This window comes from Crocuta crocuta, unplaced genomic scaffold (assembly GCF_008692635.1).
Source record: "Crocuta crocuta isolate KB4526 unplaced genomic scaffold, BGI_CrCroc_1.0 scaffold54, whole genome shotgun sequence".
Classification (NCBI taxonomy): Eukaryota; Metazoa; Chordata; class Mammalia; order Carnivora; family Hyaenidae; genus Crocuta; species Crocuta crocuta.
In genome coordinates this window covers 214,934-235,341 of record NW_027530356.1, presented here as the reverse complement: position 1 = coordinate 235,341, position 20,408 = coordinate 214,934, and the positions used below count along the sequence as shown (strand labels likewise).

General features: G+C 34.7%; 1 protein-coding gene across 2 annotated transcripts in view; it reads left to right on the top strand.

The window, feature by feature from the left end:
- Positions 1 to 20,408, top strand: part of PLOD2 (procollagen-lysine,2-oxoglutarate 5-dioxygenase 2) — a 54,953-nt gene that overhangs the window by 13,449 nt on the left and 21,096 nt on the right. For both annotated transcript variants that reach the window (XM_077765865.1, XM_077765864.1), the window contains exons 3-8: positions 2,911 to 3,074; positions 6,079 to 6,191; positions 8,220 to 8,283; positions 9,503 to 9,600; positions 16,171 to 16,272; positions 19,577 to 19,702. In XM_077765865.1, the coding sequence (XP_077621991.1) occupies positions 2,911 to 3,074; positions 6,079 to 6,191; positions 8,220 to 8,283; positions 9,503 to 9,600; positions 16,171 to 16,272; positions 19,577 to 19,702 (667 nt within the window). The remainder of the gene's footprint in view (positions 1 to 2,910; positions 3,075 to 6,078; positions 6,192 to 8,219; positions 8,284 to 9,502; positions 9,601 to 16,170; positions 16,273 to 19,576; positions 19,703 to 20,408) is intronic.

Here is a 20,408-nt window from a genome sequence, read left to right as displayed (position 1 = left end):
CTTTGGAAAGTAAGAAAGTATTATCTTAGTGGTCAGAGATCTCAAGTGGTCATCCTGAGGAACTAAGTTCTTATTCTTAAGAAAAAAAATAGATGCATTTTTATAAATATTATTTTGTACAGTCAGATTAATTCAGCTTTTTAAATCAACTTAGAACACATTTATTCTGATTTAAAATTTATCTTAACACATATGTGTATATAAAAATAAAATCATTATAAACTATAGATTGGTATAAACTTAAAAGTGACTTTTCCTCCTGCCTCTCCCATTGTTATAGTCCCTTTCATCTAGTAACAGTAATGTTAATTTTTAACTTTATTGAGTGTGTATAACATACCATGTGTTGTTCTTAACTTTTTATTCAATAACTTGATGAGCTAGGTACTACCCTCCTCCCCCTTTTTATACATAAAGAAACTAAAGCATAAAGAATTTAAGTAACTTGCCTAAGGTTACTCAGCACATGGCAGAGCTGAAATTAGAAACCCAACTAGAAGACTTCAAATTGTATGCTCTGAGTCCCCTTATGATTATGTTATTAATAGTATTAACAGAAGCTTGCCTATTGATACTGGAAGAAAGAAAAAGCTCTGTATGGGAAGGTGTATATGTAGATAAGTTTTGAGATGATATTTTCTGTAATTGAAAGAAAAACAAATCATAAAATTTAAATCATCTAGAATGATATAAAATGAAAAGAAGTAGTCTACCTTTCTGATCCCAACCTTATTTTTTCTTTTAAAAAGAATTGGCTGGGCATAATTACTAATCGTAGTTGCACATTCATAACATTTTAATTCACATGTGTTTAGTTTTGTTTAAGACTCAGAGTGTACTATCTGGTGAAGATTATGTATGTCAAGTAGTTTTTACTTGTAAAGTGTAGTTCACCATGAAGGGGAAAAAGAGGAAAGGAACAGAGGGAAAGCAACTTCCTTTTAAAGGAGATTACAGAAGCACATCAGTTCCACTCACATTCCGCTAGACAGACTTAGACATGTGCCCGTATCTAGCTTCAGAGAAGTCTTTAGTACGATGACCATGTGCCCAGTTAACACAGGGGCATTCCATTATTAAAATAAAGGCTTGGGAATGTATATGGGGGTCAGTTAGCACCTCTGCCACAAGTATAAACTTACACTATTCTTGCTAAAGTAAATTTTTGTAAAGTTCACTTATTTATTTTGAGAGAGACAGAGCACAAGCAGGGGAGAGGCAGAGAGAGATGGAGAGACAGAGAATCCCAAGCAGGCTCTGCAGTGTCAGCTCAGAGCTCAGCATGGGGCTTGAAGCCACAAACTTTGAGATCATGACTTGAGCCAAAATCAAGAGTTGGCTGCTTAACTGAGCCATCTAGGTACCCCACTAAAATAATTTTTAATGCTTCACGGGGTTTTTATTTTTATAGAGATGAACAATCGTGTGTTTTATGTTGACAAAATAACTCACATATAAAAAATTATTAAATGTTGCCTGATGCATGACTACTGTCTTAGCATGTTACCACGCTCTTTGAGAGCAAGTCTGGCTGGGAAAGGCATGTAGAATAGTCTCCTTACTCCTCCATTCAGATATCACAGCCGTGTATCTGGAATTGGCCTTTATTGCTGAATTCAGAAGCATTAGTTTGTTCTGATTGTTTACTACCTGGGATATGAGGTCATTAAGTTAGCATCTTTGGAAGCTTTTGGTCCTGAGGTACTCTGATGTGAAAAAAAAAGACGCAGAAGAATTTATGGCTGTAACAAGAATAAAGAATTTATTGCAGAGTGGAAGCATATCAGGTTGTGGCTTTTCTACTTCATATTTGGTTAGTCATTTCCGTGAATCAACAATGAGCAATAATGTCTCCAGAAAAGTTAATGAAACCATTGACATTAGAGTGTCAACTAAAAAAAGATTTTTAATGTTTATTTATTTTTGAGAGAGAGGGGGAGATAGAGCGTTAGCACATTATGGGCAGAGAGAGAGGGGGAGACAGAATCAGAAGCAGGCTCTCAGCTCCGAGCTATCAGCACAGCCTGATGTGGGGCTCGAACCCGTGAACTGTGAGATCATGAACTGAGCCAAAGTCAAATGCTTAACCAACTGAGCCACCCAGGTGCCCCTATAGTGTCAATTTTTGGATAATTTTTTCCAATTTTATTGAGCTTTAGAAAGATGCACTTGTCTAACACTTTTAGGATTTCAGGCTAAATAGTAATTTAAATATAAATTTATAATGGTCATTTTTTAGTAGTTGAACACATTTCATCAAAGATCATGAAAGCTTCAGAAATGATAATGGTTGGGTACAAATTAAATTGTAAATTGTACAAATTAAATTGGGTACAAAGTAGGCAGTTATAATGGCAGCTTCTGTCAATGACTATGTCTATATTATTAAGTTATATATTTAGTTATTGACTTTTTAAAAATGCTTATGTTTTTTTATTTTGAGAGAGAAAATGAACAGGGAAGGGGCAGAGAGAGGAGGAGACAGAGCACAGAGCCCAATACAGGGCTCGAATTCATGAACCATGAGATCATGACCTGAGCCAAAATCAAGAGTTGGACGCTTAACCAGCTGAGCCATTCAGGCGCCCCAAGTTATTGACTTTTGAGCATTGAACACTGATTGAGCAGTTTGATTTTGGTGAATATGTAGTTATTGAAAAAATGCATTAAGACTGGTACTAAAAAACATCTTTATTTGGACTTCATCTGCCAATGTAATGTAAACATTAATAATTTAGTACAACCCATATAATTTAAATTGAAGGAAAATTGGAGTATTCTGTAAATAGTTGGTATTAATCTTATGTTGGATTCTAAATTCTCAGTTTTATTCATGACTATATCTTGGTTTATGTGCCTAAATTCTGACAAGTGTATTTTAAAACTTCTTTTTCCCCCCTCATTAAACAGCTTTAATGTCATATTTGCTGGTGGTCCAGAAGAAGTTCTAAAAAAGTTCCAAAAGTCAAACCACAAAGTGGTCTTTGCAGCAGATGGAATTCTGTGGCCAGATAAAAGACTAGCAGACAAGTATCCCATTGTGCACTTTGGGAAACGCTACCTGAATTCGGGAGGTGGGTAAGATACTGGCAGAGAAGTTTAATGCTAGTCATAGAAAATTATAAATATTGATGAAACAACCTTTTTTTTGTATACATAAATAGACATGAACCATTAGCTTCTTATTACTATGAAAAATTATATCAGCTTAGAATCCATGGTGTATTTTAGTAGACAAAACATTTTCCATATATCATATCATATCATATGATGCCCCTAACAAAACTAAGCAGTGTAAATGTTATTATTTCCAGAACATAAGTGGGAAAACCTCTGTTCCCCAAATTTAAGTGACTTCTCCTAAAGACATTCAGTTGTTCAAGGAAAAACAGCATGGATTCTGGTCTGATTATAGTTTCACTGACAGTTTTCTGGCTATAGGATAATGGATTTAGTAAGTTCCCTTACTTAAGAAAAAGTGCAAGCTACAATCACTTAGCTATAAAATATAGGCATTACTTAATTTTGTCTATATTTTAAATGTATCAGAGTAAATGAGTGATTTGTCTTTAAATCAGTAGTCAAAAAGGTTCAGTTTTGAGTGTCTGGGTATAAAGTACTGCATTAGCTACTCCACCATGAATTAAAGTAACAAATTATCACATTTTCCCTTTCCTTTCAAAAAATAAAATAAACTTGACTTTGGACATTATGATGACTCCAAAATGTTTTCCTTAGACCAAGGTTAATATAAACATATGACCAGAAGATATAACCAAATAGGATGGGGGACATGTTAGAGAAATTAGTTGGATGAAAGTTACAAGCCATGTTGGGAAAACAAATGTTTTTTGGGTGATTCACATACACATAACTGATACTGTTTAGTTTAGTTCAAGTAACTACTACTTGACATAGCAGCATTTTTGGATTCTAGGCTCTGCTCAAGGCATTTATGGCAATGAAACCTTTTGCAAGTAATTTACTTTCTCTAGAATGCCTCAATTCCAGCTCTGTTTACCTGCAATATATTTTATGCAATATATTCCCATAGTTGTACCTTGGAATTTTGTCAGGCCATATAAATAGTGTACTTCTGAAGCCTTAAATTCCAGTTTGTACTGCCTAGTTTCAGCTCACTTTTTCTCTTCATCTCAATACAACTGCAATTGATAGTTTTGGGGATTTCTTGACCATTTTATTTTTCTCCTAACCTATCTATCACCAGTCACAACCTAGGTTTCCTCGTGTTGGTCACTTGACCTCATTGCCTTAGTAATCTTTCCTTCTTAGATTTACGGTTTATGTACTGACAAAGCCTCTCCCTAAGATTATTGCCCACTTTTGACTTCTCTGTCTAAATCCTCAATTATGGATTGATGCTGCTTCTACTGCCAAACGTCAGCCTGTCAATAGCACATGGCTAGATTTTAACTTATCCTAAGTCCTATATAATTTAGAAACCAGTTAGCTGGGGGACTCTGGGAGTTTTATTTTATATTTATTAATTTTTCTAAACATGATATGTATATTAAAACATCTAGATATAATTCATATACAAATTATGTAATGATTCATCGAGATGGTGACATTCATCTAGATGGAGATATATGTGTTCAAGAGTCTAAATTTCAGACAGATGCACAGTGCTGTGGAAACAGCAAAAACCCCTCAAGTGAGTGCCTTTGTGTGCAAGTTTAACTAAGGAAAAGGTGTTTTTAAGTGGGAAAGAGATTATATAAGGACATCAAAATATGATTCCTATGCTTTCTGTAGTAATAATAGTTAAAGAGATGCTAGAAAATCTAAATATATTCAATACAAGATTATACAATTTCATGAATGGTCTGGTAAGAGTTATTTAATAGAAATATATATGTATATAAAATATATCACATACTATGAAAATAGATGGAATTTCTTTTCATTTTTGAAGTAGATTTATAAAAAGCATAAGGAAGCATAATTTTTGAAAAGGGGTAATATAAACCTTTGGAAAATGTCATATGCCACTACTTGGACATATTTTTCATTATAGTATATTGATAATAGGAATTTAAAAATTCACTGTTTTTCAGTGTTCTAGGAATTTTTTTAATTTGATGAAAATAACAAAAATGAGCGGCCAGTGATTGGCTTAAGCATGTTTTTATTTTCTCTGGATTTCTCTAAGTAACTAAATTTCTGGACCTATTTCTTTTCATTCTTTTATTCCTATGAGGAATTTTAATTTTGAGGGTAAAAAGTTAGGTTTCCTTTCAATTCACAGGAGTAACATTGGTCCCTTTTTAAAAGTATTGTATGTCAATGAAACATAGCAGCTTGGCTGCATTTCTGAAATTCAGAGGAAGATTCAAACAGGGGAAAAATGATACTGTTGTCTGTGTCTTTTATAGACAACTGTTACTGGCAGATTTAATGCTTATGTTCGAAGGCCAAGGGGAACAATCCAATTTTAGATTTCCTTTCTCCAGACTGTGGCATAAAAAATCTAGCCAGAAAATGGTTTAGCAGGTACAGTTATGACCAGTTCAAGTAAAGGAAAAATTCCCAATATGTCCTAGATATAAAATTTCTTTGAGATGTTTGCAGTCAGTGACATTTCCAACATTCCTCTGATTTTGTTAGCATCTCTGCACTGACGTTAAAACCACTGTAGTGGAGATTTTTTTTTTTTTTTTTTTTTTAGAAACAGTGAATCCTCTCCAAAGGATCCAAGAAAGAGCATTTTAGAAGGTCAGGAAGAAAGTTCATCTGTCTTCTTCTGTTCTTTTCCCAGTAACTTTTTCCCTGAGGAGCCTTGGAAAACATTATTCCCTCTGTTGTGTCAATTAATTTTGGGGATGTATTTATTCACTAAGAGTCTTTGATTTGTAGTTGGTGGTAAAAACTCATAGTTTATATATAAAACAAAGGATGCTCAATAACTCATTTCTTCCATGGTAAGCTGTGAAATTCTAACTTAAGGATTAGACCTAATGGATTTACAACTCTGTGCAACTGCTGAATGGAATTAATAGAAAACAAGTTTTGGTCTTTGATTACTAAATTCTCTAATCCCCCTCGGTTATATTGCAGGATTTATTGGCTATGCTCCATATATCAACCGTATAGTTCAGCAGTGGAATCTCCAGGATAATGATGATGATCAGCTCTTTTACACTAAAATTTACATTGATCCACTGAAGAGGGTATGTAATATAACCTCCTTACTTAAGGTGTTTGCCGGAGCTCCAGCCATTGTATCCATGGCATAGGCAGTTAATGGACAGAATGGTAAATAAGGGGCCATCTCAGTTCTGATCTCAGTTATGTTACCTCTATTTAAATAATTTTGCTAGAAAAAAACTTTCCTCTTATTTTTTCTTTGACTAGAACATATTTATGTGGCTACACATAATATACAAATGTCCTTTGTTTCAAGCATAAGTGTTCTATTAAAAAATCTGATTTCTATTATTAAGGAGAAGAATGTAGGGAACAATAGCTGTCTGGTGTAGGCCCTAGAGAGAATATTCCTGAGATTGATTTAAATGAAACTTTGAAGAAAAATAAAACCAAAGTTCTCTAACTTTAGAATATGTTTAGTATATTTACATAATGTAAGTTAATGTTTCAGAAATTCACCATAGGCAACTGATACCTTTCTAAAATGTCCTGAATTTGTATAATTTGTGGGTGCTGTTATTGGAAACCAGTTTTTTGAAGAATAGTTTACAGTGAGTTTGCAACTACAGCTGTTTCTGTTTCTTAGATAAATATTTCAGTCATCTAAATATTTTCATTAGACACTTAATCCTTAAGAAACTTTATTCTTAAAATGTTTGTTTTTCTTCGTCTCCATTTTTTTTGCTTTCCTTCTTAAGTGTCTGACATAGCAAGCCTGAGGACTTTCTCCTTCATCTAGGAGGAGACGCCTGCTCTTGGCCCGAGTGCCAGCCTGTGTAGCACGATGCGTGTCTGCCTTCGTGTAATTCAACTGTGAAAGTACTTTGGGTCTTCCTTAGTTGTCTCTGCTTCAGGGTGGTTTCCCTGAAATCTCACTACTGAGTTTGTAATAATTGTAGTTGTGTAAATCCTGGTTAAGATTCTCTCTAAGCGTAAGATTTTATCTGGTTAGCACATGTCCTCGTTTGCTTGGTTTGTCATGACAAAGTACTCTAGACTGGGTGGCTTAAACAAGAGAAATGTATTTTCTCAGAGTTCTGGAAGAACGCAGAATTAGTCATATGGCGGGGAAGTGGAAATATTAGGAGAAGAGCAGGAGTGTTTGACATAACCTTTACCCTAGATCAGGGCGCCGGCATGGTCGGTTTCTGGCAAAGGCTCTCTTTCTGGGTTGTAGACAGTAGCCACCTCCTTGCTGTGTCCTCATGTGGTGATGAGAGACATACACACACATACACAGAGCATGCACAACCACGCTGGTGTCTCTTCTGATATAGATACTAATTCTGTCATGAGGGCCCTGCTCTCATGACCTCAGTTTAACCCTCATTTTCTACCAAAGACCCTGTCTCCAAATACCTCCAATACATTGTGGGTTAGCACTTTATATGAATTTTGATGAGGCACAAAGATTCAGTCTATAATAATACACAAAGATGGTATTAGGATTTTTATTATGACAGGGAAATGTAGCTGGAAAACGGGTACATTGAGAATCATAAAGTCTGTAAAGCAGATTAATCTTTATGATTGTGTTGATTAATTACATACCTGTTGTAGCAGTCAGGTAGGGGATTATGCCGCAATAATAACCCAACCTCAAAAGTTTGCCCCGGCAGAGGTTCGTATCTCCTGCTACATGTCCATGATAGGTCAGCAGAGGGTTTCAGCTTATTGTAGATACTTGGGGACACTGGCTAATGGAGCAGCCATCATAGACCTTACCAGTTTGTGTGCCACTGGGGCTCCCTGCGTCAGGTTAGAAGTGATTTATTTTACTTCTGCTAAAAATCCACTTGACAGAATTAGTCACAATGTGGAGAAGTGAAATATTAGGAGAGCAGCCTAAATGCTTTGGCATACCCTTTATCCTTTAATTCAGTCAACTATATAGTCTTTCTGTCTTTCTGAAGAATATTGCTGGAATAATTTACAAATAAGATCTTAAATTCCCCTGAAGAATAAGCTATATTAACATGATAGCTGTTAACATGATAGTTGTTTGCTGTTTTTGTTGTCATTTTCAATAGTATCTATATTCTCATTTTTAGGAAGCTATTAACATCACATTGGATCACAAATGCAAAATTTTCCAGACTTTAAATGGAGCTGTAGGTATGCTTCCTAAATATGGAATTGTTTATATATACAAATGAACACCTGTGTTTTCAACTGTCTGTCCTGTATTGTATCCATTTTGGGGCTGTGATTAAAGTTTTACTGTGTAGATACTAACTACAACTTTTAAAAAACAATGGACTTGAACTTAATTTGACATAGTGAAATACATTTCCTTAAAATCGTTTCCTAAGATTAGCGTAAAAAAGATAAGCTTCTAGCTTTAGGTAATTTAGAATTTAGTGTCTCAGCATTTGGAGATATACTTTGAATTTAATGATACCTTATTATTACACAGTTTTCCATGTAAGTTCTTTGTATTGTTAATTAATCAGGAATATTAGGGTATTGGAATACCTTACCTAGCTTAAATGGTAACTGCTAACCAGGCACATATACTGTGGAATGTGTGTGTGTGTGTGTGTGTGTGTGTGTGTGTGTATGCCTTTGTGTGTTTTCCCAGAGAGACATATTTCTTGGTAAAATTACATTACTCCATTAAATTAATCAATATACTGAAAATAAAAATACATTAATTCGTTAATGTACTAATATTTTAAACATTAAAAATACATTGTAATTCAGTACAACTCTTCAAGGCAGTTCATGCACTAAAAAGTTTCTCAGAATGGAAAGCATTTAGTTTGAAGTGCTTTGGAAATTGTGAAGGAAAGGAACTGGAAACAACAAGAAAAACCAGCTGTTCCTGCTCCCATCTGACTTGTGTATTCCTGGAATTTTCATTAGGCCTGATTTTCAAGAACTGGAAATACGCTCAGCAATGGCCAACTGCGGAAACCTTGCTTACGTCCGGCAGTGTTCTATTCGCTATATTTATATTGTTATTATCCTCATGACTTTGAAAGGCAGGCAAAGATCCCATTTTATAGTTGACTAAATCGAGACAATAATTTAGTTCATATGGGATCACATTACTATCAAGAGTCCTTGGAAGCAGGATGGCAAAGATGCTTTTCTTCTGCTAGACACCCCAGTCAGTGTCTTAGCACCTCAGTTTGCTGGTACTGGGTTGGAATGACTGAGGTGCTCTGCTGACCTAAAGTAGGCAAAATTTCTAAAAGTGTTTTAGCACATGGAATAGTATTCATGAGAAATTTTATAACAAGAAGGTATAGATAGATGTAGACATGTATATATGTATATGAATACACACATTTTAAATGACTAAAATCTGTTTTTTTTCTTTTTAACCCAGATGAAGTTGTTTTAAAATTTGAAAATGGCAAAGCCAGAGCTAAGAATGTATTTTATGAAACATTACCAGTGGCAGTTAATGGAAATGGACCCACCAAGGTGAGTCACAGCGACTTTTCCCTGTTTCTATTCTAAAGAGCAATATGGAGAGTGTCATCTTCTCCTTCCCCTCCTTCACCTTCTCCTCCTCCTTCTACTTCTCTTTTTTCGTATCTTGAAGAGTCTCTATTTTAGTGCTAGCAACCTACTGGCTTCATCTTTACACTGTGTATTATGTGCTTTCCTTCAGATTAATCAAACTGAGGATCTTTCCTGAACAAAGTGATACTTTTTCATTCTATTTTGACACATTACTGTTTAATAATAACAGCGACCTTGAGAATGAGCCATATTTTCCTCATATAGGATATCTTATCTGAATAGGAGATGCTGAGGTTACTAAGTCAACATTTCTGAGTTAACAACTCTGTTATGATTGAGGTGTAACTATGTGGCTGGAAGCTTCTTCTTGCATTTATTTTGTACCAAGGTTGATGGGTTATAGTTGAGAAAGACATATTGTGACTAATGAAGTTTTGGATGCTTTTCAAATATATATATCCGAGCTTGCTGAAAATGTTATCGACTGCAAAATTTCTAGATAAGTTTGGGATATAGATGTGTGCTTAAAACAATGTTCTGAGAAACCGAGATGCCTAATTTACTTGTACGTACCTAGAAAAGAGATGAATAGATGTGCACGATGGGAAGGAAGATGGGGAGAAGTCCTCTGCTGTTTCAGAGCATTGAGTAGTCTGAATTCCAGTAAGACCTATATGCATGGGAAGAAAGGCAAGGGAAAGCCCACACTGGCAGCTTTTCACCATCAGAACGGAAGTAGTAGATTCCTCTTCCCCTCTAGTTAATCTTTCCACCGCTTACTGTCCCATTCCAGCCCTCCTACAGTCTGACTGGGGGCACTCCTTTCTCAGTCTTATATCACTTTCCCAGATCTGTCCTTTCCTACTCANATAGGATCAAGAAGATGTGGTTTATCTATACCATGGAATACTACATGGCAATGAGAAACAAAGACTTTCCCATCTTAAAACAAAGCCAAGCGGGCACACTAAAACATCCTCCTCAATCACCTTGTCTTCCAGCCTGTTTGACTTTTTTCCTCCCCTTCACAGCCACACTTTTTAAAGTAGAAACAACGTACTGCCACCTCTGTTCCTTTACCCACCACACGGGGAAATGCTCCTGCCGAGGTCCGTTGTGACATCCTCTTCAGCCCTCCTTTTTACTTGACTCAGAGGTGACATTTGATCATGTTGATCCCATTTGGCCCTACTTGAAATACTCTTTCCCTTTGTTTGCACCATTCTCTGCTGATTTGTCTACTGATTTTCTGGCCTCTTAAATCTCTCTCTTTTTCTGTCTTTTAATTTTTAATATACATTAAAAAATCTAACACATTGTGTGTGTGAGGTGGCTCAGGGGTGGTGGGAGAGATCCTTTTCCTTTCTTGTTTTAATTAAGTGTTCCACAGATATCTCTCTGAGACACCTTTCTTTTCTCTTCTACAGAAATTCTTGGGTAATTGGCTTCATTCCTATGTCAGCAAATCCTTTTGTGATGCTGATGATTTTCAAATCCTTGCTCTAGCTCCTGTCTGTATCTTTCTCAAGTTCCAGATCTGAATACCAATTGATAACTTTGTGTGTCATGAAGACCTGGAGCTCAAGCTCTTCAGCTCTGCCTCCTCTTTTATCCAGCTGGTTAAGGGGAAGATGGGTTTTGTTTTGGCTCTAGATGCTTCCCACTCCCAATCAAAGAGCTGTTTTTTCTGACTCCTGTGCATGGTGGTTGTCTAATTATCTCAGTGCCAATGACAGCTTCCTTAGTTCTGGCCACCTGCACATTGCCACCCCTAGCAGTCACCCACCAGGAGCCCAGAACTAGGGCATTGTGCTGAAGCAGAAAGCCAGTCACATCACTCACCTGTATAATGCCCTCTGTGGACTTAGGTGTGAAGATCCAAATTCTCACCTTGCCTTGTAAAGCTCCTTTTAAAATTTCACTACTGGTTTAGTGATCGCCAGTCCATTGTCCCATCTGCTCCCCTACTCCTGACACTACAAATATCCACACAAACATTTCTCATACTCACTCATTCTCTCCCTCTTTCTCTCCCCCCCACTCCTACCATACTGAATTCCTTTGAGCTTTGTAAGTTCCTCTTTCTGCATGTCTTCTGTACCCACATTTCACGTACCCTGGAATCCTTTGCCCCTAATCTCACTTGTTGCAGCCACCTACTAAATCCTTCTCATCCTCTAGATGTCAGCTTAGTCTTTACCCCTCAGGTCTCCTGCATGCTTTCTATAATATTTGGAACTTTGTCCATCACAATCTAATACCACACGCTGGACAGGGATGGATTTACTCTTTTTTTCCCCCGGTCTTTCTTACTTACTGGGCCTTTGGCCTAGGTATTATAGAAACCATACCTATCCTGTTTACTTCTTGTTTCCCCAGGCTCCAGCACATGTCTAGCATATAATAACCTTTCAGTAAATGTCAGAGTTTACAGTGTAATGACCTAGCATTATTCTTGGGAGTGGTAAGGCAGATTATTTTTTGTCAGGGCAAAAAAGTCATAAAACTGATGTGGGTCCCTGTAGCTTTTCCCCAAGCAGATAAATGGACAAGTTTTGTCTATGAAGCCCTTTGTAACACGTGTATATTCACAGTGTCTGTTTTAGCCCTCTGTCTGATATTCTTGGTGCCGTTTAGGCATGGGCTTGTATAGCCAGACATCTCTTAGAACCACTTAGGGTGCTGTTTCTTCTTGGTAATTTTCTTAGTCAAATGTAAATGTCTTTAAAGAGGGGAGTTGGCACTAAGCATTCAGCTCTTGTGGGCAAGTCCTGATGTTTAGTGATTGTGATGTCATCACCAGTTTCTCCTGAATTCCCAGGGTAGTACCGCCTAAGGTTTCACAGAGTGACTAATTTAGGACCTCTCATAAGAAAGGAGCCCTAATCCTTAGTCCATTTAGAAAGACCTGTTTTAGGTCTTCTAAGAAATATTCTCAGTTCAGGCTGTCACAGTTTCTGGCATTTCAAGCAGTGTGATGATCCCATTATATTTTCTCTAACATGATCCTGTCTAGTCTACCTTCCTGTAATTCTATTTGGCAACAAAGAATGAAGCAAGTTTTTTATTATAAAAATTATACTTGTGATAACATAAACATTTGAGAAAAGATTATATAAATAAGCATTTAGTTAGTGCTAATACCTAATTTAATAATATTATGTTAAAGTTAGAGACACATGAATGTGTTACATTTTTCCCTGTGTCCAGGCTAATGGGGAAAGAAAGCAGATTATTCTCTAGATACAAACTTTTTTTAAGCCGTCACAATAGGCAAAAGGATATTTTGTATGAATTTTTATAAGGTTGTTTTAGTTACTATTTTATTTAGTTAAGGGAGTGATTATAATGCCAGTGGCTTTGAACCATGATAATGACCTAACTGATAATGTTTAAGCCATTTTTTTCATTTCAAAATGTACACGTAATCTGGAAATGATAAATTATTTTTAATTTGTTTATAGACCAAAGTTATTAAACTTTCTCTAAATCTCATGCTGTTAGTAAGAATAATTTTTAAATTATAAGCAGTTTAAAAAATCAATTATAATCTCTATATCCTTTGATATAGTTTTATTCATGATTGCTTTCAGGGTTTTTTTTTGTCCTTTCAATCTATATCTATGAGCATTTATACTTTTCATTTATTTTCATAATGATATGTAAACAATTTTGTGTTTTTTAAGTAACATTTTATTTAAAATATATTTCTGTGTTCTACAGAATTATTTTCTCACTTGGCTAGATATGCACAATCTAATATAAATAAGATTTTAGACAGAAACTATGATTTCTGGCTTGAAGCTATACTTTTTATTCTTGAAGCTCATTTATTGTTAGCAACACATTAAACAATGCTTACTTTAACACCTAACCTTTTCTTTTACATGTCAAATAATATACCTGTTAAGGTAATCATGAAACTGGTGGTAGTTTTATACAAACTAAACTTGAACAGAAGATCAGATCACCTAATTTGCACATGAAAACAAGCATTTTTGAAACTAATTTGATTTACAATAAAAATAGGGACGTTAATTTTGTACATATAAACACAAATGCTTGGGTCACTATGACCTTGAATAATTGGTTGATTTGGGAAAATGAAAGAAAGAAGGATTTGGTTGGAAAAGTTTCTCTGCCAATGAAATGACATCATCTCTGGAAACATTTTGATATTGTGAAAGAAGGATCAGGAAAGTACTACCACCTAGTAGCTGGGGACTGCCTGGAACAGCCTAAGTACAGAAACAGTTTTCTGCACTTTCCAAAGCTGCCAGCATAAATGTCTGCAGATTTTAATGAAGAAAACAGATGTAAATGGAGGGTGGTGATGGTGGTGGATAATTTCTGCCTGTGTAGTGATCAATCCAAAAGAGAAAGGTTTCCAGTCAAGAGTAATGTTTTAAAAATATCTTAATTATCTCTGAAAATTAAATTGAGATAAGGAGTAGAAAGTGGAAAGGTTACAAAATAAAAGTTTTAATTCTGAAAACTAAAAGTAATACCTTTTATGCTCTAACCTTTTAAAAGATATTGATCATTTTCATATTCACATAAGGGTTCTAACATACTGATCAATAATTCATGAAATAAATATTTAATTTCTATGAGATTTCTGAGATGCGGAAAGTGCCAGTCTTTACACGTAGATGGGAATTTTAAATATGGCCCACTATGTGAGGGATTTTTTTTCTCCCTTTACAGAAAAACTCTTTTCCAGGACATTTTAAATAAGTTATATTTTCCTCTAGCCTTCAGTTTTTAAAAATTTTCTCAGAAATAATGCTTAGGACAGGATCTATTTTCACATGAATCTGTTTTCTTCCTTCAAAACCACATTATTGTATGGAATATGAATGCTTAATTGTAATGTTATGTGTTAATGTATGTTTGCATTTGTAATTTGACAACAGTAAAAAAAATTTTTTGCCATAGAGGCACATAAAAATGACCACATTGACTCTTGAAATGTCATTAATGGATTTCATAAGTACATGTTTCCTGCCTTGTAATTTGTTTCCTGAATTATCATGTAATTCAAAAGAGACATGAATAAATTACTTTCCCAAGTCTTAAGATAGTAATTCACAAATTGAATGTAACTATATCTACAATATCTGCGTAATACAAAGATTTTTCCATTGCAATTAATACTGTATTGTTTCAACAACATTTGTTTTAGTATAATAGAGATTTTTGGATGGCATCCCAAATAATTGAGAGAAATCTAGTAAAATGGTACCAGACTAATGACCTATCTTTTCTGTACCATAAAATCTTTTAGGGACTTAGGAAGCTAGAAAAATCCAGTAGGCACTTCTGTACATTTTTGACCATCATATTTAATGTATTGACACATTTCCCTTTTGAGTTCGCCTCACTTTTCCAATGAAAAATTAATGATTATAAAAGCATAGTGAGGGTTTTAGGTGCTTCCTTTTTACAGTAGTATAAAATCACACCTAAAACTAGTTTGCTACAGTTTCACGGTCTTGAGGTGAAATAGTTTGTGAAAAGAAGTAAAGAAATAAAAACTACAAATGTTCATACCACTACGGGTACAATTACAATTGCTGTAGAAAAGTGTGCTGAGTTTTAAAGTAAATCAGCAGAATTTTCCCTAAAATGTTTACACTCTAGAGATACTCAAGATTTGTTCAAGGACTCAGAACATATTTCAATGTGTTTATGCGTCTCCTCCATCTACCTTCTCTCACTTTCTTCTTCACCCAAAACACACACAAGGGACTCAGATTTTACAGGTGAAATGATCTCCAATGATGCCCAAGGACCAAGGGAGATAAGTTACAAAGGAGACGCTCTGAGTGACCTGAAATGAGTAGCAGTAGGGAAGCAGTATTGTACTTCATTTATTGCTAATAGGATTTGTGGGGTGGCAGTAATTAGGCCCTTGTTGTAGATCTGTTTTAAATTTAGACTTTCTTTTCCCAAAGTCAGTGCTCCTGAAGCACTGCCCAGAAGCCTAGTTTATGGTAGGTGGCATAGTTTCCTGGAAGAGGTTAGTGCTTTTGGTGATAAAGTATATATAAAACATATTTTGAGTGGCGATGGGGGCTGGCACTGCCCCATTCACCGTAGGTGTCTGCACTGGCTGGGCCTTTAAACATATTTATCTTATTACTAAGTTACTATTCATGTGCCTGCTCTCATTAGTGTTGTTTTTGCTAAGTCTCATTAGCTCAATTAAATCACTTTCTTTCATTATTTACATATTTCTTTAATCGTGTCTCATCTGGTATTATTTCTTACATAATGAAATAAAATGACCTTTATGATTTATAATGCATTTTTTGGCATTTCTACACAAAGTTTGCCCTGATTTTACGACTCATTGTCTGGAAAGAATTTAGTTCAGTGTATACCTCTAGGTCTTACATGTTAGTAGAATCATTAAAGAATATACCTAATGCAGAAAACCCAGTTCGAAGTTAGATGTTTATAGAACGAAAGCACATTGATGAGAGTGACTTACTTTCCTTAATACAGTTTTCCTTCATTTACTAGATTCTCCTGAATTATTTTGGAAACTATGTACCTAATGCATGGACACAGGATAATGGCTGCACACTTTGTGACTTGGATACAATTGACTTGTCTACAGTAGATGTGAGTGGAATTTACTATGTGTGAGATGTAGAAACAAAAAGTACAGTGTCAGGAAGTGCACTGATTTGTCCAAAATACATTACTTTATAGTTTGGTAATATGGTAGGTAATGGATTTATAAGGCTAAAACATGATGACACAGAAAATTACTACATTTTTATATTTGTGAATTGTTTTTAAGAGTAAAACTGGCTAGTAATTGATCCCAGTAAAAGGTACTTGGTTGTTAATATTTAATATTAAGCTTGTTATGATTGGCTGCTCTTGTTTTTAGTCTGCTAACTTAAAGCATTGAGGAAAGAAATGCTTCAGCATTTGTGTTGACTAATATTATCTGTGCTTGATTTTCAAATTTTATGATTTAAAAAATGACATGATTATATGATTAAGAATTAAGCATTTTGCATGAAATAATTCAACTAAACTTCATAAAAACTCTTAAATAGGTATTACTATTGACTCAGTTTTACAAATGAAAAACTGAGGTACATACAGATTAAGTAACTTGCTTAAGGGCACACAATATTTTTAGGCATTGGAGATGGGATTTGAATTTAGGCCGTCTGGCCCTAGACCCTGTATTCTTGACCACTGCAGTTTTGCCTGGGTGTCATGTACATGTTATATACCAGACATGGTGCTACTTATAGGTATATTTCATAGAGAATTATAACTGTAGTTTCTTTTATAGTTTGAGGGAGAAGGAACAATTAGACATAATATTTATCTATAGAACATTTTCATGCATCTTTCTTCTGTCATCTACCAGAAAAGTTTTAGTATATTCCATAGTAACATATTTCTTCCAAAAACTGCTCTTGTAACTTGGAAGACTGTTATTACATATATGAACAGTTGGATTCTTGAGATGATTTTGTCATTAAGGCTGACTCTTTCCTTTGTTCCTCATAGGTTTATTGAGTCTCTACAATATGCCAGATAAGTAGAACCAATATAAGCAAAACTAAAATTCCCAGTGATAGAGTCCTGGCAACTTCTGGATCTATGCAAATATAAAATACTCTTCACTGTATAGAACCAAAGCTCCTGAATTTAAATAGTTTCTATGCTTATCACTGTCTGAAAGGAGGACAAAGAGTAACTTGTGCACATTTAGGAGCTTCTGAATAGGGCCCTACTCTCCTTGAAAATAAGACTTTTTGGCCAGTCTCTCAAATAACAAACTGAATGTTTCCTATCTAGAAAGAATGCCAGAATATTTTTGAATGAAGCTGCATCATGATGTTTAAAAATTCAACCTGATCTTTTTTGCAGAAAGTAGTGTTGTCCTTTGGAGGGAAGGTTAATGCTTTTTATCTGTTTGGTCTCCTTTTACATAAACTTTCTGGTGTAAATATAGAAAAACTTTTACTTTAAGATTTTTTCTCTTATTACTATTATTTTTGCATATAGGAGTAAATCACTTATTTCTTAAACTGTTTTGTCTTATAGCCTGATAAAAAATGCCAGAAAGGAAAGCTATTATATTTTGCAAAACAGAGTTTTTATGTGTTTTATGTATATAGTTATTATGCAATAAGGATATAAAACTTAAAATTATGTGGGTAGTTAAGATCTCAGGCCTACCATATTCTTAGATATGGGCCATAGGCAAGTTTCTTTTCTATATAAAGAAAAGGAGGGTTAAATGAAACCTTATGCATATATATAAATGATATGTATATGTATAAATTATATATACATATGCAGAGCTAAGCCTTCAGTCAGTGTTGTATTATCATTAGTATATAAAGCAAACTTAAATGGATAATGAAATTGTAGCATGTTGAAACCCAGCTCTTTACCTACTAATTATGTGTTCTGAGTTGCTTAACTTCTTGAAATCCCATTTTCCACATATAAATTTGGAATAATAAATAACTTCTAAGGTGACTATGAAATGTAAATGTAATGTATTATCTCATTTGATAATGGAGAATTGTGATCTACTTTTCACTTATTTCCCCTATTAAACTGAAAACTCCCAGAGGGTAGATAGTTTGTCTTTAGTTGTTTGGATTTTTTTATTCAATAATAAATATTTGGGTGAGTGAATGAATTGATAAAGAAGTACAACAGTGTACAAGGTATATTTCAATGCAAACAAATACTAAGTTAAAATCCAGATAATAGAAATATACAAGGCATCGTATGTGAAAAGATGGGAAAGGAGGTACATCATTCAGCACTTAACATATATAATATTTCTAAAAATCTTTAATCCTCAAATTCAGGTTTTAAGACACGTTTATTTTTTAATTTTTTAAAATTCTTATTTATATTTTGAGAGAGAGAGGGAGAGAGAGAGAGAAACAGAGCACAAGCAGGGGAGGGGCAGAGAGACAGGAAGACCGAATCAAAAGTATGCTCCAGGCTTTGAGCTTTCAGCAGAGAGCCCAACACGGGGCTCGAACTCACGAGCTGTAAGATCATGACCTGAGCCGAAGTCAGATGCCCAACAGACTGAGCCACCCAGGCTCTTCAAGACATGTTTAAAAAAGGCATTATAAAGAAATCTTTCATACAGGTTTGGTAGTAACATCATTATATGGTCATTTACTTATGTTTCTGTCTTCCCCAACCATTTGTAACTTTTTCAAGACAGGAACTTTCACTCTTTGTCTTAAACGTTGTTTATCACCAGAACTGACAAATATAATGAGTGTTTCAAAAGTTTTCATTCAATGAATGAAAGATAAACTATCCTATAATACATACCCAAACAGGATTTTTGAAAACCTATAAAAATAGAACAAGGTAAACTGTAGGTTTCTTATGTATGATAACAAAGCAAAATAAAGTACTATCCATAAAATGAGATTAAAGGAAATAAATTCAAGGATAGAAATAAAGGCTCAAGAACTCCATGGTTGCTTTATTTGAGCTACAAATTAGATGCGGGACTTCCAAGCCATGGAAACCAAAAGGGAAACACAGCATTCTGGCTCCTTAGATGAAGATGTCAAAATAGATTCAGAACTGAAGGACATTTATTTAAAGACTACCATAAAGGACGCATTGAATAAGAGAGTAGGCAATATCCTTTATTACATCCATGTAATAAATAGGATAGTGAGTTTCCTCCTCAAACCTAAGTCATAATGTCAGTACATGATTGAGTAAATTCACTTTGATGGAGGCCATAAGATTGTATTTTATGTGTTAGAGAATTATCATCAATTCAAATTTAGCAGATTATGTTGAAATATTTCCAGTATATTTTATGTTGTATTAAGACTGAAATAGAATTAAGAATAAATCCAAAATAATAAAAATTTGTTTTTCTGTTTGCCATAAAACAAAGGTCCATCCAAACGTAACAATAGGAGTTTTTATTGAACAACCAACCCCTTTCCTACCTCGATTTCTGGACATATTGTTGACACTGGATTACCCAAAAGAAGCACTTAAACTCTTTATTCATAACAAAGTAAGTATTTGAGCAATGAATATTTCATGTGAAAATTATTCTTTATCTTCATTGAAAATATGTGTTATTATTTATATAAATTCAGCGGGGAATTTTTGAAGTAATTTACTGTCCTGCTTTTGTAGACACTAAGGAGTTTATTTTTTTTAATTTTTTATTTTTTTAAATGTTTTTTTATTTATTTCAGAGAGAGAGAGAGAGAGTGAGCAGGGGAGGGTCAGAAAGAGAGGGAGACACAGAATCTGAAGCAGGCTCCAGGTTCTGAGTTAGCGGTCAGCACAGAGCCCGACGCGGGGCTCAAACCTACGAACCTTAAGATCATAACCTGAGCCAAAGTCAGACGCTTTACCGAGTAAGCCACCCAGGAGCCCTGAACCTAAGGATTTTAGAATTTGGAAACTAGTATCATAATATTGGAATGAGCCATGTGAAATTCAATTTTGTAGATCAAAAATGGTTGAATATCAGCTATTTTCATATGGCTCAACTTAATATACACATAAAGAAATGTCAAAGGTCCTTGTATTCCTTGTCTTTGGGTTTTAATCAATTTTTTTATGGAAATGGTCATTAAATTGTTTGCAGCTTAAGCTAATACCATAGCATCAGAACTTGATATAGTTTCCAGATATATTATTGTTTTGATTAATCCCACAATGGCATGCTTTTCCCCAAAGGATTTTGATACTGTCATTTCCTCCAAAAA